Source organism: Cyprinus carpio, chromosome B25 (assembly GCF_018340385.1).
Source record: "Cyprinus carpio isolate SPL01 chromosome B25, ASM1834038v1, whole genome shotgun sequence".
Classification (NCBI taxonomy): Eukaryota; Metazoa; Chordata; class Actinopteri; order Cypriniformes; family Cyprinidae; genus Cyprinus; species Cyprinus carpio.
Window position 1 is genome coordinate 15,762,026 of NC_056621.1, and position 27,340 is coordinate 15,789,365.

General features: G+C 32.0%; 1 protein-coding gene across 2 annotated transcripts in view; it reads right to left on the reverse strand.

Moving 5' to 3' along the window:
• The window catches only part of LOC109046116 (OTU domain-containing protein 7A-like), a 72,558-nt gene that overhangs the window by 29,858 nt on the left and 15,360 nt on the right, over positions 1–27,340 (reverse strand). For both annotated transcript variants that reach the window (XM_042753735.1, XM_042753736.1), the window contains exons 2-3: positions 13,044–13,176; positions 9,148–9,278 (exon numbers count right to left, since the gene is read on the reverse strand). In XM_042753735.1, the coding sequence (XP_042609669.1) occupies positions 9,148–9,232 (85 nt within the window). In that variant the 5' untranslated portion in view covers positions 9,233–9,278; positions 13,044–13,176. The remainder of the gene's footprint in view (positions 1–9,147; positions 9,279–13,043; positions 13,177–27,340) is intronic.

Below are 27,340 nucleotides of genomic sequence, written 5' to 3' on the forward strand. Positions count from 1 at the left end.
TTCAGATTACAGTTACATTTTGTAAAAAGTGGGAATACTATCAGGATTACATTTGTTTCATTTACATTTAAATAAATGAGTTTTTTGACATAATAACGCTATTCAGAGCTGCTTCATCATACAGTAGTTCCTGGTTCTGTTGAGACATGTTGACTCTCGTAAGCCACCTGCTGGTGCGTGTGCAAATAACACCCATCTACAATAACTCTCCTTAATCATGGGATGAGACGCTACAGTTAAAGGGTTACTCCACCCCAGAATGAAAATTTTGTCATTAATCACTAAAAAGCAAACCCATAAAAGCTTTGTTTGTCTTTGGAACACAATTTACAATATTTTGGATGAAAACAGGGAGGCTTGTGACTGTCCCATAGACTGCCAGGTAAATAACAGTGTCAAGGTCCAGAAAAGTATGAAAGACATCGTCAGAATAGTCCATCTGCCATCAGTGGTTCAATCTGAATTATCAAGTGACGAGAATACATTTTTTTTTTATAAAAAAATAAAAATAACGACTTCAACAATTCGTCTCCTCTGTGTCTCTCCACATCACCATAGCGCCATTTTGGAGAATATCTGCTGAATATATATATATATATATATATATATATATATATATATATATATATATATATATATATATATATATACATATATATATATATACGGGCTGCAAAATCAAGATGGCGAAGCAAAACACGATTTTTATTAGTTTCAAATAGTTTTAACTATAGATTTTATTAGTTTTAATTTTAAAGCCATAGTCAAATAAAAGTACTTACAGTAGATATTGCTTTTGACTTTATTTACATACGTGACTAAAAGGAATCCAAAAGTAATCAGATTACATTACTTTCATATTGTGGTACTTGGATTACGTTACTGAATACTTTTTCAATTAAGTAATTTGTAACTGTAACGGAATAAATTTTAGAAGTAACTCTCCCAACCCTCGATATTTTGAAAACAGCTGGTTGAGTCATGCTACTGGATTACTTGAGGATTAGCTTGTGGTGCTGTTTGGGCTCTCATTCTGACGGCACCCATTCACTGCAGAGGAACCATTGGTGAGCAAGTGATGTGACGCTACATTTCTCCACATCTTCCTATGAAGAATCCAATCCATCTACACCTTCATCTAAATTTTCAGCAAATGTTAATTTTTGTGTGAACCATTACATTTCCCTATGGAGAAAATGAATGGAATTTTTACTTGTTGGAGTTGTGGGAGTTTCCAAATCATTCATGATCAAATATTAAATTAATATGTAGCTAGAATTAAGTGCATTTATGCTGGTTACTACCAACATGTAGTTTGTAAAGAAGTTTTACCTAGAGCTCTTTTCTCAGACACACTCCACAGAAAACATGAGGCATCTAACACCAGGATCTTATGAAGAGTGAGGACTGACTTCTGTACGCTACAGAAAAACAGTCCAGCCTTGATAAATCTGAGGCTAGATCAGATTTAATCATTTTTCTTTGTGCACAAAAAGTATTCTCATAGCTTCGTAAAATTGTGATTATAACCCCTGATGTCACATGGACTATTTTAACAATGTCCTTGCTATGTTTCTGGGCATTGAATGTGGTAATTGTGTTGCTGTCTATGCAGGGTCAGAAAGCTCTCAGATTTCATCAAAAAAAAACTTAATTTGTGTTCTGAAGATGAAGAAGCTCTTACGGGTTTGGAACCACATGAGGGTGAGTGATTAATGACAAAATTTTCATTTTTGGGCGAGCTATCCCTTAAAAAAAAAAAAAAAAAAGTATTATCTACAAAGTATATGGAATGCAAAAACTTTGATGCTCATTATCTCAAAACCGCTCAGAATGCAGATACAACCTTATAATCCAAAAGTGGCCATATTTAGTATGACAAACAAAAATGAGGCTGAGATTGAGGCCTCATTGTTTGTAAACCATTCTTGGGTAAATTGTTGCTTTGAATCGAATGTTATTTTAAAGCAATCATCAAGATGTTTTTAAATGTCAAACCGTTGCTTCCGGCTAGAATATGAATCCTCTATCCATAATATTGCTTTCTCCTGTGAAAACGGTCCATCCTGTCTGAATCAGGAGAGAAATATGCACAGATTAAGCTATGCTTAAAAGTAAAACTGTCTTAAACAGTTCTAAACAAATAAATTGCTAGATTTTGATGTGAGAGGAGAACACGGGATGGACTTTTCACTGGAGGAAGCATGATTATGGACTTTTGGTATTTTGGCCAAAAGTGATGGTTTAAAGTTAAATTTGTCTTGATGGTATTGTTTCTTTCAAACATGCAGCTTTTCACTTTACAAGATGTTAATTGATGGACTGGAGTGGTGTGGATTACTTGAGGATTAGCTTGTGGTAGCTGTTTGGACTCTCATTCTGACGGCACCCATTCATTACACTGCAGAGGAACCATTGGTGAGCAAGTGATGTGAGCTCTACATTTCTCCACATCTTCCTATGAAGAATCCAATCCATCTACACCTTCATCTAAATTTTCAGCAAATTTTTATTTGTTGTGTGAACCATTACATTTTCCTATGATGGAGAAAAATGAATGGAATGTTTACTTGTTTTGGCGTTGTGGGATGTTTCCAAAATCATTCGTGATCAACTATTAAAATTAATATGTAGCTAGATTAAGTGTATTTATGCTGGTTACTACCAACATGTAGTTTGTAAAGAAGTTTTACCTAGAGCTCTTTTCTCAGACAGACTCCACAGAAACATGAGGCATCTAACACCAGGATCTTATGAAGAGTGAGGACTGACTTCTGTACGCTACAGAAAAACAGTCCAGCCTTGATAAATCTGAGGCTAGATCAGATTTATCATTTTTCTTTGTGCACAAAAAGTATTCTCATAGCTTCGTAAAATTGTGATTATAACCCCTGATGTCACATGGACTATTTTAACAATGTCCTTGCTATGTTTCTGGGCATTGAATGTGGTAATTGTGTTGCTGTCTATGCAGGGTCAGAAAGCTCTCAGATTTCATCAAAAATAACTTAATTTGTGTTCTGAAGATGAACGAAGCTCTTACGGGTTTGGAACGACTTGAGGGTGAGTGATTAATGACAGAATTTTCATTTTTGGGCGAGCTATCCCTTAAAAAAAAAAAAAAAAAAGTATTATCTACAAAGTATATGGAATGCAAAAAAACTTTGATGCTCATTATCTCAAAACCGCTCAAATGCAGATACAACCTTATAATCCAAAAGTGGCCATATTTAGTATGACAAAACAAAAATGAGGCTGAGATTGAGGCCTCATTGTTTGTAAACCATTCTTGGGTAAATTGTTGCTTTGAATCGAATGTTATTTTAAAGCAATCATCAAGATGTTTTTAATGTCAAACCGTTGCTTCCGGCTAGAATATGAATCCTCTATCCATAATATTGCTTTCTCCTGTGAAAACGTCATCCTGTCTGAATCAGGAGAGAAATATGCACAGATTAAGCTATGCTTAAAAGCAAAAACTGTCTTAAACAGTTCTAAACAAATAAATTGCTAGATTTTGATGTGAGAGGAGAACACGGGATGGACTTTTCACTGGAGGAAGGATTATTATGGATTATGGACTGTATTTTGGCCAAAAGTGATGGTTTAAAGTTAAATTTGTCTTGATGGATTTGTTTCTTTCAAACATGCAGCTTTTCACTTTACAAGATGTTAATTGATGGACTGGAGTGGTGTGGATTACTTGAGGATTAGCTTGTGGTAGCTGTTTGGACTCTCATTCTGACGGCACCCATTCATTACACTGCAGAGGAACCATTGGTGAGCAAGTGATGTAATGCTACATTTCTCCACATCATCCTATGAAGAATCCAATCCATCTACACCTTCATCTAAATTTTCAGCAATTTTTTTTTTCCTTTTAAAAATATATTTCACTATGGAGAAAAAGAATGGAATTTTCACTTTGGGAATGCAACCTATGCATTCAGTCGGTTTCCAAATCATTTGTGATCACATTCAAAAGCTATAAACAATTTCACAGGCCGACAGTAACACTAGGGCATCCAGTGGCAATAGCGCCTACTAGTGGTACTACAACATGAGGCCGCAAACAGGGAATTGCTGGTATTTACAGAGGTTACTGAGTGCATGTTACATAAATATCAGTGCTTTGTGAGTGTTAAGAGAGTGTGTGTGACGGCTGGGACGCTGCAGACAGCTGGCAGGGTCTGCGATCTCGCCCAGACTTTGACTAATAAGCCCACTTTATGTCTCATTACATGCCCCCACTCAATAGTTGCACTTCTTCCTGCACGTACACATGGAGGAGCTGACAGTGAAAAGTTCCCGGCCGACCCGATGTTCAGCCTCCTCATTGGACATTCGAGCACGGAACCACGTTTATAAGCTTCGTAGGATACAATGGATTACACAACTGTGCAGTAGGAGAAAATCACTATTTTATTTCCAGACCTAATAAGCCATAAACATGTGGATAGAGGGTTTTTTCCCCCAAAGGTTTTTTGGATACAAAGTATGTTGTGCTTGACTGCAGCGGTGCCATTTATTTGGGATCTAGGGGGAGGACTGAAGGCACTTCATACCCTTTTCATTCATAACTATAGCTTGTTAGAGGCAGGATTGTTATCGTTGGAGTGAAATGTCAGCGGTGGGGCCATTTAAAGAGCATTAACCAATTGCTAATTTTGAATAACAAGCCTCAGACTCTGTGTTTTTACAGCAGAGCAGTAAGTACTGATCTAAGAACAGTCGTATGGGTTTTTAGGAGAGATTGGGACAGGGAGGTGCTGATCCTAGAACTTTTTCTGAGGAACATGCTTGCTGAAACTGTTTAACAGCTATCTATTAACTCAGAGTCCTCAGAGAAGGGTTTAAATCTACATTAGCACAGAGATAGTAGGACTGCTTATGCTACATCTAAAATAGCTGCTTCAGTACATTCACTCTTATGTATGACATGATTTATGATGAATAAATGCTGGATTAGACAAAACACTCAACAAACTGCTTAATCTATGAAAATGCATATGAAGTGGTGGTTGCATTGCATATACGTGTGTATGTCTTTCTCTCTTTGTGTGTGTGTGTGTGTGTGTGTGTGTGTGTGTGCGTGTGTGATACAACCCTGACTTCATAGGCGATAAATAAATAAATAAACATATTGTACAGTGTAATGATAACAGATTAAAATAAATTAATAATAATAAATAATAATGCTTAAGTACTTAATTAAATCTTAAAATGGTATAATAATTCATAAGTAAATAAATAATATTACTTTAAAGTATATTATATTAATTACAAAAGTTATAGGATGTATAAATAAACAGATGGTATTTTGATGGATGGATAGATAGATTAATGGTTTAATAATTTACACATAATAATATATAAATAATAGTATGTGATTTATAAATAAAAATAAATTATTATATAATTTAATGTTAACTATAAGACTAAATGAATAATAATGCTTAAATAATTCTGAAAATGTTATAACTTACAAATACAAAATCAGTGGTCTAATTTAAGTTATATATATTAAAACTAATTTTAAATTACAATAAATTATATAATAATAAACTGTAATAAATAAACAAATAATATTATAGTATGATTTAATAATAACATGTTAAATTATTATTATTAAATAATACTGCTTAAATGTTATGATATTGCTTAAATGTTATATTATTAATATAATATAATAATATTAATGTTATAATTTATAAATAGATAAAATAAAGAATGAATGAACAACATAATAATAATAATAATAATACATATAATAATACATATAATAGTACATACATACATACATGCCATATAAACACAATCATATAAATTTTATAATAAGAAAAAGTTCCATTTATCCTTTAATTAAATGACCCTTATAAGATTAATTTTCCATGTGCTAGGGAATATCACCAGGGTGATGATGGCGAGGCAAAGATGGATGTTTATCTTTACTCCAGCATTCTGTTAAAAACAGCACTGCTCTGTTAGCGTCAGGCTTCAAACAGATGGGTAATATCATCCTGTGATGATGTGCGACAGCTCTGAGGTGGTCTTGGCGAGGCAGGAGAGCACAACACTCGCAGCTGAACAGCCTCCTACTGTGGCTGATGCCGAGCGAGGCCCTATAGCTGAAGCAGGTGTGTGTTTGGGTACAAATTATATAAGTGGCATTAAAAATTTAATGTCATAAAATTGATGTCAAAGCACTGGGGAAAAACATCCCTGGAGTGATCTTGCTCTCTTATTGTTTCTACTATCTTGCTGTTCTACCACCTTTTCTGAGAGAATATTGCTGTTTTACGAAATGTAAAAATTAAAATATTTATTTGTCAAATAGCAGTTGCCATGCATCTCAGTATATATATATATATATATATATAGATATATATATATATATATATATATATAATTAAAATGTAAATAAATTAAGATTGAAACATTATATATACAGTATATATATATATATATATATATATATATATATATATATATATATATATATATATATATATATAATTTATTTTTATATATTATACATGTATTTCTATTTTAAATTAAATTAATAAATGAATCAACTATCATATATAATATTTTATTTACTACATATGTATTCAATGATTAAAATAAAATATTAACAATAATAAATTAATAATTATAATGATTTTATTGTTATAATAATTCAATTTGATAATAATTAATAATAATAACAATAGTATAATTTATTTATAAATAAACATTAGCATGGTACAAATAAATTATAAATAAATAAAAGTATAGTACAAATTAGCGATGAGATGAAACCAAATTAATAAATCTGAAAGTGGTAATATAATAATAATAATAATGATACAATGTATTTATAAATGATGCTGTCTAAAATACTGTCTAGGTAGGGCTGGAACACAGCCATAATTCACACTTTTTCTCCTGCAGTTTTGAAGGACATTTTTAACTCCCTTATTCTTCTTAGCATCGTTTCTCAAAAGGGTGCACTTCTTTTCTTCTGCTGGCTCTATTCTCCGTCCTATTCTTTTCTATAGCGGGAACATTTCTCTCCCCTCGGCCTTGACTTTTTGTTTGTCGATATGTCTCTCTCTCTCTCTCTCTCTCTTTGGCCCATCTCTTCGGGACAGACTGCACTTGCAGCCCTCCACTCCTCAATGAGTTCCACTCAATGGGCACAAAGGTCTCCTGGGGAAGACTGGTCGTAAAGCCATCACACAGGCCCTAAATCTGCCCCGCCGCCCACCATGGCAGGCCCTCCCTGCTGCCAATCAGAGCAGAAAGTAGACCAGCACAAAACCCTTATCACAGCAGAAACCAAAACCCTTGAGTCCTGCAAGTGAGTCTGGAACGAGTCACAAGTGCCATCGACAAGCCAAAAGGGACAAGAGTTAAAACACAGGTCTAAGCACACTGCACTTGGGCCTAGACTACATGAAAAGAGAAGCTGTACATCAAATCATTTTACTGGAGAAAACAACCTAGCTTGAATTAAATCTCAAGCACAGGGCCACTTTAGATTTGACGGTGCATTTTGTGCTTGACTGAACCATAAACCCTATGTAAGCACACATGGGACAAAAATCAAACTTAGACAAAGAGACGCCATACAGAAAAGGCAGAGATGCATATCCTGTACAACTGTCCCAGCAGTACTGTAAATCTAGTAAAGCTTAGCTTTTAACCTTACTATATGAGGTTCAATAACAGCAACAAAACTCATTTTGAAGTCAAATCATATGAAATTCAATTCAAGTTACTCTTTTAATTTATACAGGTTTACGGTGATTATATAATTGTTAATATATATTTTTACAGAAACTTTCAAAAGTTTGGGGTCAGTTTTTTTATTTTTATTTTTTATTAAGACTTCTATTCAGCAAGGATGCATTAAATTGACTGTACATATATTTATAATGTTGCAACATTTCTCTGTAACAACATTATCTCTGTAAACAAATAAACACAAAAATTATAAGCTGAACTACTGCTTTTAATGTAGATAAATCAGCATATTTTTATGATTTCAGCATATTTATATGATTTCTATGATTCTGATCATGTGACACTGAAAAATGGAGTAATGATACTGAATTTCTGTTTTACCTCACAGGAATAAATTACATTGTAAAATATGTTCAAATATATTATATTTTATACAATTTAACATATTATAAAATGTACAAATATTTCATAAAATTACAAAATTTTATTATATTTTATGTTTATATTTTAATATATTAAATATAAATCTATATTTATCTCTCTCCTAGCAATAGCAGCTTTACTGAGCCAGTTCCCTGTCCTAGTTTCTAGTTCCTAGTTCCCTAGTCTAGTCTAGTCTTGTTCATTGCCTGTTTCTCTCATATTTACATTCTGTCCTTTTCTCTAGACTTGCCAGTTCTCTGCCTGCCCTGAACTATACTTCCTGTCTTAGATTATTCCATTGTCTTGCCATTTCTGACTATGTTTGCATCTTTCCTGGACTATTGCCTGTGTTAGTGGATTACTCGTTTGCCTCGTCCTCTGAATTACGTTCTCTGTCGTTTGACCCACACCTGTTTTTGGATTACTCTTTTGTCTTGCCAACAATATACCTGTTTTGACCATGTTTAATAATAAAGATTTTGCATATGGATCCGCACACCTCTCGTGTCAGTCATTCCGTAACACTATTACACATTTACTGCCGTTAATATAGCCATTAATGGACTGAAAGCAAACTCCAAATCCAAAGCACTGTTGACACATTGAGAATTACATTCTCAGCAACACAAAATATTATATATATATTATAAATGAAAATTAAACAACTCCAGAAACATCCACAAATAGCCAACACATAATATATATTACTAAATATAGTAAAAACGTGCAACAATTGATATACTGTTAAAGACCAAAAGTATTTGGAGTGGCTATCAAACATTAGTGGATCATGTTCATAGAGACCAAGCCGAATACTTTTGGGGCCCTTAAATGAAGTATACTCACCATTAAATGCAACAAGAGCAATAACATTGGATGTCTACAAGAACTAATGACCAGCAATACATTAAAAATAATACATTTAAACAAAATTAAGCTCCAGTACTAGAGCATATTTTTAAAATAAGAGAAAAAAGTGCAGATCAGGTTTCCTACCTTCTAGCAGGTCTCGTGCCAGACCCGGTTCTGCCCCTGTGGACCGAACAAAGTCTGACAGGACCGCGTCCATGTCCAGAGTCATGGGATCATGTGGCTGTGCTGCCTGCCCTGCAGCTTCACGCTCTCATCTACACAAAAATCACAGGAAATATCATAGAAATCAATGAAAAACATCATATAAAGGACAAAAGAACAACAAAAACATGGACTGAGTGCAAAATGCAGCATTACCAGTACATCAGGCTATTATTTTCAGATTAATCACATTCAGATTAATCGGAGATGAATGCAGTCTGGGGAATGAGTGACATGACTGTGAGGAGTGACTGCACTGACAAAAAAAAATGGTGTAGGATTTACTTTGAAACTGTTTTCACTCAGAAAATTAAAGTAATTGTATATACTGTATTTACAACAGTTCTTTCTGGTCCTTGAATCTGATTGGCAGAGAGGAGTGTGATATTCCAGTGATAACAGCACTCCAATTGTTTTTATAACCGCTTGTATACACTCTTAAAAATAAAGGTGCTTCACGATGACATAGAAGAACCTTTTTGTCTAAATGGTTCCATAAGGAACCTTTAACATCTGAAGAACCTTTCTGTTTCACAAAAGGTTCTTCGTTGTGAAAGAAGGTTCTTCAGATTATAAAAAGGTAAGAAAGAGATGGTTCTTTAATTTTTGACTGAATGGTTCTTTGTGGAACCAAAAATGGTTCTTCTGTGGCATCGCAGTGAAGAACCTTTTGAGCACCTTTATTTTTAAGAGTGTAACTCCATTTGCAGTATTTCTCACAGCAAGTGTCTTGGTGTTATTATTACAAAGTTATTAGATTTGTTCATAACTTTGATATAACATTGCTACAACATTAGCCAAAGTTCTAAGAACATTTACTTTTAGCTGGGAACTAACTATAGTAAAAATATAAATACAGAATAAAGACCAAAAGTATTTGGAGTGGTCATCAAACATTAGCGGATCAAGTAACACATTGAATAAACATGACATTTTCAAGTAGAATGAAATGTATAGTTCAGACATGGAACTCTAGATGACACAGGCTGATGGGTATTAACTTAACTGATGCATAACGACATAACATCATTAAACGACTTGCCGCAATCTGATTGGTTCATGTTGCATACGCAGCCAGTGAGCTTGTTGGTTTACATTTAAATGGCTGGTTAGAATCCACTTGAGCATTTTGAAGCACGCTTTCAGAGTTCCTCTGAAACCTTCCCCAGCTCCACCTGTATAGATCTGCTATGGGTTATTTTATAAGCTATTTGTGCAGCAGCAGTATGTCTTAAATACTCACAACTCCAGTAATCTGTGTTTCATTTTTTTTTTAAACTTGTGGAGACTAATCTCTCAACAGCTGACAGTGAGACACCTGGATATGATTATATTATCAGAAATATTAACAAATCCCCAAAGAGAACAGATCGTGTTACACCAGCGCTTCTGTTTTGCATAATGCGCTTTAATTAGAGAAAAGAAAGATTATACTGTACTGTAGATATTAAAGGGACAGTTCACCCAAAAATGAAAATTACTCTCCCTCATGTTGTTTCTTTTTTCTGCTGAACACAAAATAAGAAACATCATTTTGAAAAATATTGGTAACCAAACCCCATTTTGGTTTCCTGAGTGACTTCCATAGTATTTTTTCCAATGCAATGGAAGCCAATGGCTACCGTCAACCGTTTGGTTACCAACATTCTTCAAAATACATGTATCTTCTATTGTGTTCAACAAAAGAAAGAAACTCATACAGGTTTGGAACAACTTTAGGGTGAGAAAATTATGGCAGGATTTTCGTTTTTGGGTGAACTGTCCTTTTAACCTGATCCTATTGCATGCGTGTTTATGGGTGTGTTCCACTGTCACAAGGCCGTACGAGTGTGTCACAGCGCTGGACAGCGGACAGACTGGTGTGAGGTTTCAACACTGTGCTGACAGTATGCAGGCTGCATGTCGGATTTTTCAGCTGGAACACGTTGGCTGTGACATTCTGCTCAAGGCCTTTTTTTGTCATTGCCTTATGAAATGCACAGTTGTTTGATGCTGGTGAGATTAGACGAACCCTGCTATGCTGGCTGGAGGGGGGAACACCTACGGGTTCACTGCAATAACAGTTGACTGTTTATCGTGTGTGCCGTGTGTCAGGCGGCCGGACACACGGCCAGCAGCTTCCACACCATTTACAGAGCGTGACACAAAAATGAGAGGAATGTGAAGCTGCCCACAGTGGAAAACAAGCTTAACTGCCCACTACTGAGTGCAACTCACAGACCTGAAACACACTTTATGATGAGTTCTGTATATGGATAGGTCATGATAGCCAAATATAAGACACAAATTTACCTGACTTGAAAAATAGTATTAATGAAATATGCTCGTTAAGTATGTTTTGTGTCACTAATATAAACCGAACAGCCAATAGCGAGCTTCCAAGCAATACAAAGTAATCCACTGCACTTTGAGTAAGATTACAAACCCTGCAATTACATTCTGCTATAGCCATTAGAGAAGCCTGACTAACCCTGCAGAATTAAACATAAGATTAGATCATTCGTTCTCAAAGAGACAGAGCACATTAACAATACCAATTGTATGGCCGCTGCTGGCGGGTGGTTTCTTTTTGTGCTTTTTCATAGGTCACATTTGTGCTGCCAGATGTTGTCCGGTTCAGACAGATGACAGAATGACATAATCACAAACCCTGATGACCTTTACACAACCAGTGTGGTAATATATAATGTGGGAAATTACAAATATAACATACTGTATATACTTAAAAATTAGTGTTACAAATGATTGAGGTATTATTATATATATATTTTTATTTATATTTAAAAAAGTCCACTGTACTTTCATGTTTTTTATATTTAAGTTAATTAATAAATTAATTAACTGTGCACAACAGCACTACTGGTATTCATTAGGAAAGTTAGCAGTGTTGTCATGTGTTTAAGGACAAATTAGTAAATTAATTAAATAACAACAACAACAACAAAACAGTACTTCTCATACTTATACGTAGTATAATCACAGTCACTTTAAAACTTTTGATTAGCAGATAACTACATAAATAATGGCAAATCCAAAACCTGTTTACAGTATATCTGTCTTTACGCAGGTTTCTGTTTTGACAGCAAAAACTTATATCTTCCTTATATCAAGATGAGAAAACATTTTTCTTTTCATATGCCTTGCATTATTTATCTGGAAAGCCAGCACTTTAGCGGCAGTTTAGCTGACCCAGTTCCATCCTGATGTTTGTATTGTGTGCTATGTGTGGATCTGTGTTGGGATTCAAGCAAAACCAGTTGAGTAAAGCACTCAAAACATTAACTCAAAATATCCAGCGGTTCCATATTTAAAACACCAAAATGTATTTGGTTATGACTGTTTATAAAACACCACAGCCCGATTTATATAATGGATCTAGTGATCGCCGACTGACCTGTTCTGTAATACATCAATAAAACATAACTCATTCAAATACAGTAGTTTTGTGTCTTTTGCAACCTGTTAAAACTATGCGTTCCAGTTGTTTATGATCAATGACCATTGATTTTAAATACTTGATAATAAAAATGATAAATGTTTGAGATTGTATACAGAGCAATTTCTAGCAGATAAAAATAGCAAAAGTATATAAAATGTATATCATTTTAATTTATTTGAAAAAATTACATCTGTTTTTTTAAGAGTGGTGTGTTTTTTTTTTTCCAGGTAAATCAACACAGCTCAGAAATATGTTAAGTTTTGTTAAAGACGGGTTTTAAAATTCTACAGAAATTTGTCAGATGTGATCACATGCAGATTCCGTGTGGGCTTTGTGAAGTTCCTGTGAATAAATGCTGATCCCATAAATGCCTTCTTACTTTCTGTGTTCTCAATGGGAGTTGAGCAGCCACCTCACCACCATGCTTATGTCTGCGTCACACTCTCTAACACACACTCCTCTCGTCTAGTCCATGGCTGGCAGGTGAGGAAGACTCAGGCTCAAATACAGGCCTAGAAACAGAGAGAGACCCATTAGTGAACAAATCTCAAATAATCTCCAGTGCCCTATAAAGCACAGTAATGTAGTCTGACTTTAGCCACATTATGCAAGCGTGACCCAATATCCCAGTGACCCTCTTAAAACACCCCTACAATCTCATATTACTGATGTTAGCTCAAATATACCTTTTCAAACATCTCTATTTCATGTAAATAGCAGTGATCATAGTTTATGGAAAGTAAAAATATGAGTGTTTATGTAATTTAAGTCATCGTCACTACAGAACGCTGTTAAATACCGTACATCTGAGATGTGGTGGAAATGGTAATGTGGTGAAAAAGTTTATAGCTTTCAGAAAAAAGCAAATTGAGATTCCTGCTTGATAGATGGAAGACAAGTAGGTCAGAAGTAGAGCTGAGGAACATGAAGAAACTTGAGCTGAGTTGTGAGAGATCACAGTGATGTAATGCTTTACATGAGCTCGTCCTGACAAACATGACAAAGCCTGGCAACCGTCCGATCACAGTCAGTTTATTAACGTATTTCTGAGTTGTGTGTGTAGAAATTGCTGATTAGACTGAAAGGAAAAATAAAAAATCCATATTAAGGTTTTTTTTTTTTTTGAGAAAACCACAGGACCAGTTCTAGGATTTCAACCTCAGTATGAGCTATTGTTCCTTACAGAACTATTTCTTCAAAAGTTCAAATCTTGCTCAAATGAATATCATCTGTTTGTCAGTAAAAATCCCCCTTTGATTGACTAACGAGTCAAATAAACACATAAGTATTTATGTGTTTATTTAGCAGAATTTTTGTTAAATTCCACAGATAATTTTCAGCCATTTCAGTAGGTATTTATTTTATTTTACTTATTTATTTATTTATTTATTTATTTTTGTTTGTTTGTTTAGCATTTATATTTTAATTCCACAGATATTTGCAACCATTTCTATAATAATTAATATTTAATAAATTCCACAGATATTTTTCAACAATGAAACAGTTAATTACTTTATTTATTTATTTATTCAAAATGTTACATTCCGGAAATATCCTTCCGCCTTGTTTTTTTTTTAATTTCCATATTTATTTGTTTGTTTGTTTAATTTAATTTAATTTAATTTAATTTAATTTAATTTAATTTAATTTAATTTAATTTAATTTAATTTAAGGTTAAATTCTGGAAATATTCTTCAGCCATTGTTTGTTTGTTTAATATACTATATTTTAATTTATGTAGATGATATTTTTGTTAAATTCCACAGACATATATAATAAATAAATAAATAAATAAATAAATAAATATGTGGGATCACATATTTATTTATATATTTATTTATTAACAGATTTTTTGTTAAATTTCACAGATTTGTTTTATTTATTTGTTTGATTGATTGTTTAAACATATTAAATATTTTATTATGTATTGATATTAGTACTACAGTATATATATATATATATATATATATATATATATATATATATATATATATATATATATATATTGCACATATAATTTTCAGCCATTTATTTGGTAGATTGTTTAAGTTAAATTCCACAACATTTTTAGCCATTTCATCACCAAAAGTATAACTAGTATGAATAATAAAACTAATTTGGTTAATAATACCCAGTGTCAAGCAATGAGAAATTAAACAAGACTATAGAAAAAAAGAAGCCATATTAATTTATGATAGTTTTACAGTATAAGTAAAGTATTTTTGGAGAAAGTATTGTTTTGTGAGATACGTGTGTGTGAGCGATGAGGTCATCCTACAGGCAATGTGAATCTGAGTCGCACAAAAAATAATATGCATACACAAAACACACTATATTTGATGCCTCAGCAGGCCCAAAGTCTCACACGGCAGCAGTTTTTACTGCAAGATCGCTTTGAGCTGCTGTAACCTCAAGAAGCAAAAATCACAATACATAATTCACAGCTATGCATGCTGTACATTCGGCTCTCCTCCCCCTCAGACCAGCGGCCCACAGCTCTGGCTGGCCATTTATAGAACGGCTGAGGCTCATTTCACAGCTTTAGACTGGAGAAGAGTGACAGGCAGAGAGATGGACAGCTACATTAGCTCAGGGGTCAAAGGTCAGGGCTTTTAGGAAAAGAGGTTGGTAAAAGAAGAGAGGAAGAGACCCTCTATTTACTCCTAAAACTGACAAAAGTATTTTATTAATTTTAAATTCATTTTATTTTAACATTTATTTTTAACCAGATATGCTAATTGAATTCTTCTTCTTCGTCTTCTACAACTTTTCCTTCCTCCTCTATCCTACTACATCATCATCTATCTTATTATATTATTCAAATTTAAGGCTTTTAAGACTCCCTTTGAGATAGCAGTAAAATCTATATCTTGAATCAATAATGTTCTTAGTCTTTATTTCCTGTGACGGGTGGCCCAGAGAGAATCCACATAAGTTTACATTAAATTAAATGCCAGATACAGTTTATTGTGTAGCCAAAATACCAAGAATTAACAGAAAAAAAGGTAATTACTGTATGCTCAATGCTATCATTTGAATTATCAACAACCCAAAATACGACGTGGCTCTTAGTTTGAAATGCCTTTGTACTTTCAAATACTTATTCAAAAAATATGAGGTAAAATATGCACTCTTACAACTGTCTACAAACAATATTAAAAGTATTCAAATACAATAAACCATTACAAAAACACTGTTGACTTTTGTCATGGAATTTAAGACATTTTAAGACTTGAAAAGGCAAAAAGCTCAAGAAAAAAAGAGATTAAGAAAAAATAAAAAGTTAATAATTACATTTTTCTGTATTGCAATTTCTATTTGTATATATGTATGTATATATGTATGTATATAAGTTGACAATCTCTTGTAGTATTTCTAATGTCTAAATTCTAATTTCTATTTAATTTCTGATTAGAACAACTAAAAACCTTCCTTAAGTTGTCCAGGGGTCCAAGAGGGGTTTGATTTCCCTTGACACCAATTTAACGAGTCAAATCTGCAAATACTGTTGAATTTCATAACCTTTTTCTCTAAAAAACTGAAAAAGTGCAGAGATACCTCTCTGACGGACTCCCACGGTTTCTGAAGAAAGCTTTTAAATGAAGGAAATAAGAAAAGGCTGAGTTGAACATACTTTGTTTATCAAATATAATCTCCACCCACACGTGCATTCATAAAAACACACATATACACTGAAAACAGGAAACAGTTCGTTTACACATCACGCTGCATTGACTCGAGCGCACAAGGACCTGCAGGCTTCTAGTATTTATGAGTCCATGTTAACAAGCTCGAAACAGAAAGACCCTCGCTCTCACCTCCACCTACGATCAGAGCCGCTGTAAAACACTTTCCACACGCTCACAGTCAACAACAACAGCCACACACTCATTCATCACATCTCCCTGCTCTCCCGCGGATGATCAATGTTTCCACGGCTAAATTTAACACAGTAACCTTCATAATTGTGCTCTGAGGCTGTGAGGTTTATTTTCAGAGCGTCAGACGTCTGGCAGCGGTGGAAAAAATGTGCTATCACACCCAACTGATATGCAAAGCAAGTGTGAGAATTATGGGAAGCAATTACTCATAATTTCTCCACAATATGTGCATGGAGTAAGTGTTTGCGTGTGAAAGTTATTAAAACACTTAAACAAAACAAAAAAACTAAAAAACAAACTTTAAAGTACATACACAGGCATATATTAAATTTGATAATAAATGTATGAATTGAAAAGATAAATACATATCTAATAATATATAAATAATATAATAAATACATTTATGAAAATTCTATAAAATATATTGTAATGACAATGTAATGGACAATATAATGTGATATACACATGGATATATATATATATATATATATATATATATATATATATATATATATATATCACAAATAATTATAAATATATATATTAATATAAACTATTATAAAAATATATATATATATTATATATATATATATATATATATATATATATATATATATATATATATTATATATATATAAATAAGCAGAAATTAGAGAATTAAAAACTAAAAAATTATATAACAACAATATATTTATTAATATTTCTTATATAATATTTACATATTTATTAAATTTAAGATTTAAATGATATATTATTTAAATTATATTTTTATTATAAATATAAAATTAATTAAATTATTTAATTATATGGACTTTTTTAGAAAAGAAGCTTTAAGAATAGAATAGAATAGAATAGAATAGAATAGAATAGAATAGAATTTTTAAGTACATCTTTTTCAGGAAAAAAACTTTAAGAATAGAATAGAATAGAAATTAACACTATATATTATATAAAATATATAAAATAAAACACCATTTGAAATCTACATATAATTTTATATAAATAATATTATAATTAATATTATAATATAATGCCCCACAATTTATTTTGTCTAGAGACATGCACATGGAACCAACACTGCCTTCATATCTATAAAACTTGATGACTTGATGAATGCACAAGCTTTGCTAAAGACAGGTTAAAAAGGCCTGCTGACACTCATGGACGTAATGAGTACACAACAACATCTGTGTGTGTGCTGCATTATTCAAGCGTTCCTTAACCACCGCTTCCACAGGTGCTCTTCAGGTACACACACACACACACACACACACCTGGCTGCGTTCCCTCACACTGAGCCTTCAACATGCAGCCCATTACCTCATAGACCTGCAAACCAAGCCAAAGACACATAGCTGCAGGTCTAGCAACCCCAAGGAATTATGGGATACAAGCCCAGCGATGAAAATAAGACTCAGGACGTGTCACGCAGTGCTCATTCATCCATGTGTGCTTTAACAAGACCAGACTCAGACTTTACAAAACTCTCTGTGAGTCAGACACTAACTGCAAACAAGGAGGCTTTCAAACCTTTCTACTCGCTTTCTACTTCACACAAAGTTGTTTTATCAAATAGGTCCTAACAAATCACTAAAGGAATATTGCGGGTTCAAGTTAAGCTCTATTGACTGAATTTGTGGCGTAATGTTGACTACCATAGAAAATGATTTGGATTTACCCCTCATATTTTTTATTTTAGTGAAAATGCTCTTGCAGCACCAGCCATTTCCAACTACTCTACCAAAAGTATGAATAAGAGCCATGTTTTTTGGAAATTTACTATGTCAGTATTCTTTTTTTGTATATGCAGCATGGTAATACCATGCTATAGTTTGAAATACATGGAATACAATGGAGTAACGTAAAAAAAAAAATATGGTGTATGGAATATGGCAGTCATTAGTAACAAAATACTACAGTATTACCATGTGATACTATGATCAATTCTTAAAAATATAGAACTTTTTTAAATAAAAAAAAAGTCAATATGTATAAAGTCAATATGTAATCAAAATGAATCTTATTTAAGCTCATAATACAGTACATGTCCCTAGTGTTACTGAGAACGATCCATCTGTACATGTAACATCTAAATAAATAAATAAATAGTTATAGTAATAATATAAATATCTAATAATTTTCACCTCCTTAAAAATTACATCACCAACCACCTGCCATACACAGTAGAGACTATTATTATTATGATTATGATTATTATTAATACATTTTATTATAATTTATAAAATATTTGTGTTAAAAAAAGAAAAAAAAAAACAATTGATAAAAAACATTATATCTTAAAAAACATAATTTGCTACACATTGGAAATTGTCACAAAAAAACATGAAATATTAAAAAAAAAAAATTAATAAAACACAAAAAAACAACACTTACCCACAAACAAAAAAATTACCCTCCAAAACAATACATTAGTTACTCACACGCATAAAATTTACTCTGCCCCTGAAATTAGGTAATTTTCTTCTAAAACAGTAGAGATGGATAAAATCAAGTGTCTTCCTAAACTTCGAGTAAAATGGATTCACAACGCCACTCAATTAAAAAGCAATACAAGTCAATGGAAGTCAAAATACGACATGTATCATGTGTATCATGTGGAGGGGAAGTATATTACACTCCTCAATAAACCTCTTCACACACTAGTCCTTGACCAAAAGCACTTCCAAAGTGCCACAGTGTTTCCATGTGGCCTGTACACTATTGAAGAAACATAAAACACACATTTCCTCTTGAATAACTTCTGCAGTTACAGCATCACATGATTATGAAGACAGATCAAATAAATGAGTGTAATTATGACTGCAGCGCTGGCTCATTTGGCTCTGATGGTGTGTTTTTGTGTAACGTTGAGGGCCTCTGCTTGTCGTGCAGAAGCTCAGAGTTTCTGATGATCAGAAGAACTTGCTTCTCTGTGTATTTGATCACCACAACAAAACACATCAGACACGATCTAGAGAGAGACAAAGAGACGCAGAGAAAAACAGACCACACTGGAACCACAACAGCCTGTTTACTGTTTGCTAGCACAGAGAAACTAGCCCAGAGATCATGAAGATCAAGATCTAAATCAGCACGACCTCAAGACTTCTGCACGGAGGACAATAAATAAGCTGAAAACTCCTAAAAAATACATTGAAAGAGCCAGAATTTTATATAGACTGCCGGGATTGGGTCAGTAAATAAACATCTTTAAGCTAACAGCTATTCATTCTCAAAAGATGAATGTATAATATTTGATACTCTTGCAGTTAGATATGACTGAAAAAAAAAAAAAAAAAAAGTGTCCATTGAGATCACAAAACAATACTGACATACCACAAGAAAAAATATTTATAACATTATTATTATTACATTTACATTTACATTTACATTTAATCATTTAGCAGACGCTTTTATCAAAAGCGACTTACAAATGAGAACATTTTATTACAAATGAGACTTACAAATGAGAACATTTTTATTATTATTATTATTAACAGTTTTACAAGAAAAATATTTATAACATTATTATTAATAACATTTTTTAAATAAAAAATAAAAGGATAAATTAATTATTACATTAACAATAATATTTTACCATACTACTGTTATTTTTAAATAATGAATTTGAATTTCCATTACTTTAAAAAGCAATAATAAAATATAATAATTAACAATCTGTGATAAAAAACAATAAAAATCACTAAGAATGTAGTTTGTTATATTATTTATATATTTTATATAGTAATTTAAAATATAAATAAATAAATAAATATATTTATTATGTATATATAAAATAATACATATAAAATATATAGTTATTTTTTATATTAATCATAATAATAATAATAATATATTAATTCTTCATTTTAAATAATTAGTTCATTTTAGTTAAATGCATTATGCTAATATTTTTTTAAAATAAATCATACTAATATATTTATGAGGAAAATATTTGTGTATAATATTTTATGTGTTCAACTTGTTTTTTTAAATAAAGAGGTTTACCGATTCCTATTCCTATAACTCCATTTACAGTATTTATTTCCAAGCACAAGTGGTTTTCCTCCGAAAATGTAAAAATCTAGTTCTGTTGCAATAAAACTGTTGTTAACTGCTAGCCGTTAATTGGAGCTAAATTGCAATTATCAGCTTGAATCCCTGTAGACATGCTTACAGTAAGGTTCTGGCAGCACATACTGTAGTTTATAGCGTAGTGTGGTGTAGGGTTTGTTTGCACAGCTGACGAGAGAATTGAACTCCATTCAACATGGATATTATTATGAATATTCATGATGTGGGCGTGGCCTACCAATGAGCGCAGGCCGTTCTAGAATGTGTTGGAGGGAAAGCTAATAACAATCAACTGATGATTGACGATGAAAGCATGGAGTCATAATATACCAGAACATTCTCACAGAGACACATGAAAGGACACGGCCTGATTTGAATCCAGAAGCCTACCTCTAGAGAGCAAGGATATGTGTCAACAAAAACTGTGCTAGTTATCCTCTGCTGCCGGTCAAAACAGATGGCTTTTTATCAACACATGACATAGTCCTAAATATCAACATATCTAATCCAAAACTGCCATTCGATAGAGTGGACGGTATGTAAATTCATCCTCAGAAGCTGTTGCTCCTCATGTTAGCATGCTAACATCCAGAAGCCTGTTGCCATCGCTGTTAGACTGCAGATCCCAAATGACGGCTAATTACAGGCACCTAATTTATCCATGTTCATCGCTGCTGTGAGACAAATCAGAAAACACGAAAGCGTAGAGGGATTTGAAAGAAGAATCAGCACCCTCCTGTGAAACTACGCCTCCTTTATATTTAGCAACAAGCCCGAGAAGATTCAGTCTCTCAGACCTAGTTAGAGAGAAACACTGCTCTGTTCAAAAGAAGACTGGCGAGAATAATCGAAAACAAGGAGAAAGGCAAGCTGCAAAGAGAAATCTTCCCTAAACACTTGGCAGTAATGTTCGAAATCAAGGCTAATCGCCAACTGCTAAATTTCAAAATGATTAGGGATTGATCTATCTATCTATCTATCTATCTATCTATCTATCTATCTATCTATCTATCTATCTATACTAATTTATTCAAAAATACATAAACAGTTCAATTTATACGTTCACATATCCTAAAACCCCTATCACTAAATTCATGAAAAAAAAAAAAAAAAAAAAAAAAATGGTGAAAAAAAAAAAAAAAAAAAAAAAAAAAAAAAATATATATATATATATATATATATATATATATATATATATATACTTTCATTTGCTTGGTTCAACTGTGTCCTGATATCATAAAGAAAAGCCATAATTAAAAGAATTACATTCAATTACATTAAGTAGTTTGGAAAAAAAAAGTATAGAAGTATAGAAGTTTTTTATACGATACAGTATTATTAGTATTCAAAAAAAAAAAAAAAAAACTTTTGCCCACCAAGTCAAGTGGTGCAAACAATATGTATAAACAAGCAGAAAAAGAAACATAAACACAAAATTATATCTTGAATCCCAGCAGTCCCAAGTAAAATATCAGATAATTTTATGTTTTGTGACATGGCAAGTTTACTTCAGGTTGTAAAATGTCATGTGGTGCGACTCCCACAAAAATGTAATGATATTTACACTTTCAAAAGTTTTGGGTGAATTAGATTTTTTTTTTTTATTTTAATTAAGAAACTGAATGAATTAAATTGCTCAAACTGTAAAAACATGTATAATATTATAAAAAATAATAATATTTCCAATAAATGTTGTTCTTTTGTACATTCTACTCACCAAAGATTCATGAAAAAAAAATGAATCATGGTATCCACAAAAATATTAAGCAGCACAACTGCTTTCAATATTTATAATAAGATATGTTTATTGAGCAGCAAATCAGTATATTAGAATGATTTCTGAAGGATCATGTGAAGACTGGAGTAATGATGCTGAAAATTCAGCTTTGACATCACATGAATAAATTACATTTTCAAAACAGAAAACAGCTATTTTATACGAATATTTGACAATTTTTACTGCATTTTTGATCAAATAAATGCAGCCTTGGTGAGCATTAGAGACTTTCAAAAACATTAAATATTTTAGATATCCTAAACATTTGAACTGTAGTGTGTGAATTATTCAATCATGATATTTGCAACAAATAAATAAATTAATTAATTAAATGTAAATAATATTTCTCTCTAAAAGATATGCTTAAATATTTTATTTAAATAATGTGGGGACTATTCACCAAGAGACAAATGCCTGACTCTGTCAGAAACATGTAACAATGCAGGAAAACCACTGAAATCCAGGCGAATAAACCATCTGCTATGTTCCTCACTAATCAGCATGTTTGAGTTTGTACTAAATCTAAACTATAACAACAATCTACATCTGGCATGCATACATTGCAGGTTTTAAACCCGTGCACCTTACATGTTGTTGACCATCTCAGCTCGTCTCTACAGGCCACACGGCCTCATGGGTTCACCTCGCCCTCGTAACCTGTACCTGCACACCTGGGACGAGTGTGTTTTGTTTTTGCTGACTAATATCGGCCGACAAGCCAGCTGCTTGAGGCATCTCAATGTGTCTTCTAGCCCAAAACAAACACTACAGTACATACTCAGTATTTTCTCCTCTTTCAGTAGATGTTGAGAAGCAACACATATTAATCCAGTCGTCTGATTTAAAACAACACACATTGTTTTCCACCATCACGCTTTCTCAAACAATCAAGATATAGTAAAGAATAATAAATCAAAAGCAGAAACAGCTTCTCGTCAGAAGCGTGTGTTGATGCCAGGCACACCAGATGGAGTCTCCACACCCCTCTGCTGGGCTCAGTTTAGTGCCAGCTTTTCAAATTGGACTCTAATATGCAATCTAATAAGGCTGATGACATAATATTTTCATCAGCTACTCTTGGTTTCGGAAAACAAATTCAAAACAAAACACAATTACGTATGACATCATACTGTTCTCAGAGTTTCAAAATGAATGAAGCGCTAAAACATTTCCAGGTATAAACAGGAACAAAATAGAAAAGTATTTATGAAACCAATTTGGTTAACAGGATTCAGATGTAAAAACACTTACTTATTATGTATTACTCATAAAAATGAAAGTGGGCCATAATAATAATAATTTTAAAACTATTATTATTGTTATATCTTTACATAATGACATTATAATAAATAATAAGTATATCATTCAATATATTTAATTTAATTATATATCAAATTATACACTTATATTCCAGTTTCATTCTGGCAATGTATTAAATTATTCATAATTTCATACTTATTTTAATGATATATTTACATCATATTATGACGATATTATGCAACATAAACAAAAAATTGGATTATAGGATTCAGATGTGTGTCTATTACTTAGGCATACATTATATCGGTTTATTTTTTGGCCACTTTTTTCACTCTATTATTTATTAATTATTTGATTATTTATAGAATAAAATATAAAATAAAAGTAAAACATCACTTCATGTTGCATATTATACATCATTCTATATATAATACACAGTGACATATTATTCTATAATTACACATAATTTATTATAATTATATCATTAGACCATTTTTATTGAATTATATAATTAATTACATATTTTATTATTTATAGTTATATACTTATAAATGATATTTTTAATAATATGCAACAATACGATTCTACAGTAACATATTCTGAGTTTAGTGATAGTTGCTGTAAATGGTGTTCAATTTCTTTTCCTATAAATGTGAAAAATATCACTAATGTGAACTACCAATGAGTCACGTCTTCTACAAATCCATTTTTCCAATCAAATCAAATCAAACAAAACCTGTTTGTCACTGCAACAAAATGAAATGTGTGTGGAAATGACGAGCCACGCAACATTAAACACAGTTCTGAATGCTGTTTTCTCCGTGACAGTTTGGCGTGTCCTTGCATTCTCAGGAACAGCTTCTTCACCGAGACAGATCTTCACATACATTAGACTCATTCACACTTCAGTTTACACATCTGTCATGTGGTTTAACACATCGCTGCATGTGTCATGACAAAATAGGGGGTTATTTTCATGGCCTCAATTCAGAGAACCCATCTGCCTTTGTCAATACAAATATAAACTATCGGAATATCACTTGATATCTAAGTAACAGTTTTGTGGCCTTCAGTCTGTGTATATCTACACCGCAAACTATTTCTGAGTGATTAGTGACACTGATGTGACCGAACACTGGAATAAAGACTGCTGAAAATTCAGCTTTGCATCACAGGAACAAACTATCATTTTATTTTGGGACACTTTGATTCTGACATTTTTTATTTTTTTATTTTATTATTAAAAAATAATATTAAATTGTCAGAAAACATCACATATCATTATATAATGATATAAAATAAATATTTTATCTATCTGTGTATATATATATATATATATATATATATCTATATATTACATTTAAATATATAAATAAATTTATACAAACATAAATGATATACTTATACTTCCAGTGGCATTCTGGTTATGTGCTAAACTTATTTTTAATAATATATTTAATAAACATATTTATGTTACATTATGAATACTGTATGTACATGTATATTATGAGAATGTAATATTTTTTAACCTTTTAAAAAATAAAATAATAAATTAATTAACCTTTTTTTTTAAATATCAGTACATCAAACAATGGTATTTACGAAACAGTCTGCTTTGTGGAATTATTTTATTTCTATTTTTAAAATGATTTTATTTATATTATAAAAATAATCAAATAAAATGCCAAAATAAAAATAAAAACAAAATAAAATAAAACATTATATTTTATTCTATTTAAATATGCTGTGAATGGTCAATCTTTCCCCAAAAAAATACACACGAAAATCAAAAAAAAAACTAAAAAATATCTAAAATGAAAAAAAAAAAATACTCTTTTTTTTTTTTCAATGAATAAAATAATACCTGTTTATTAAATACTAAGGGGTTAGTTTATATTGCAATATTATTTTACAATATGGCTTTTTTTTACTGTATTTTTGATCAAATAAACATAGGCTTAGTGGACATCAAAGACTCAAAAATATATATTTTTTTACATTTCAAAAATATTGCAACATTTAATTATTCCAAATGTTGGCCGTCAGTGTTGTATATAATGTATGCTCCTAAAAGTTCTTACCAACTCTTACCGGATACAAAAAAAAAAAAAAAAAAAAAAAAAAAAAAGTTTAATTATTTCTCTTCCTGAGAAAACAGATAAAAAATATTGATGACTCATCCTGCACTACACAGATTTTTATCCAATCAAAAGCTCCCCAGAAAGAGAATGTCCCAGTCATTACCAAGTTTTGTTTGTTTTTAAAGATCGATATGCCCTGCCCACCCTTCCTGTTTCAACAGGAAATACCTCAACACAATGAAACAAGCGAGTTTACCTGGAATTTAAAAATAGATAATTGCTAGTACAATACACACACAAACTAGCAGCACAAGTCAGCACAAGTAATCAGCTGAAACACATGCTGGTAGGATGAGTTCTCTGGTTCTTAATGGATGATGAATTCATTTATTATCTTTGTGTGGGCTTCAGATCAAGTCCCGGATAAACAGCGCGTCCTGTGTGAGTTAAGTGTACAGACAGACAGCGATGGGGATTCAGATGTGACATCTTGTTCCAGCCTGATGTCATGTCTGGTCTTAACACTTGTTCTCTACACATGACTGATGAGGTAAGAGGCTTATTCAGTACATTGAGTCTGCACTACATTTGCCAAACCAGATATATTATGATAATGTGCTCAGCTGTGAACTGAAAACCTCTTTTGAATTTCCTTTGGCTGCATGGCTGAAAGGTCAAAGAAAGCCTCATCTCACAATAAAATAGATTTTAAAAAATGAATCACAGCTCTCAGATCACTTAGAGAGAGCTGATAGCTCAGCCATGCATGAAAAATGCATGAAAGAGATAAAAATACAGTCTGTTATCATAGATATCATATCATTGCTTTCATGGATACAATAAATAAAAAGATACCTTAAACATAATTTCACAGTTAAAAACTGAGCGCTGTTCAGTTGTCATCTCAGAAATACATATATATATATATAACTTAGTGTATAATAATAATAATAATTTATTTAACAAAATATTATATAATTTATTTAAAATATTAAAAAATTCTATAACATTTTCAAATAACAGTGATTGAGTTTAGAACCAGAATGTTCTGATTTATGAATGAATCATTCTGGCAGGTTTTTTGAACTGAATCAACTGATTAATTGAAAAGTTCTGACTTGAAAATAATAGTAAATGTAATAAATATATTAATAATAGATTTACAAATTGGAAAAAGCAATGCAATAATTGCAATAATTATCTCTTTATTGAGTCAGTAACTCATACTGAAGACCTGGATCAGTCCGATTTGTGAATGAATCATTTAGACCGATTTTGAGAATTGTATGAACTGATTCATTGAAAAGATTCGCCTGAAAAGAATAACTCATTTCCAGATCGCACAACACAACTTCTCTAATAAACTTTACACTCCATATTCAGTGCGTGTAAAATCTTAAGATGCATTGTTTTCTGTCAAAATTCAAAACAAGCTTAGCCTTTATTTATTAATAAATAAAAAAGACATTAATGGAAAGTATTGAGATCCACAATGCAGAACAGTTCCAGTATTAGTTCCCTATTCTGTGAAAAGAAATTAATAAAGAGATGAAATGGATATCAACCACAAACACAAGCCTTATTATAACAGACATATGTTCCA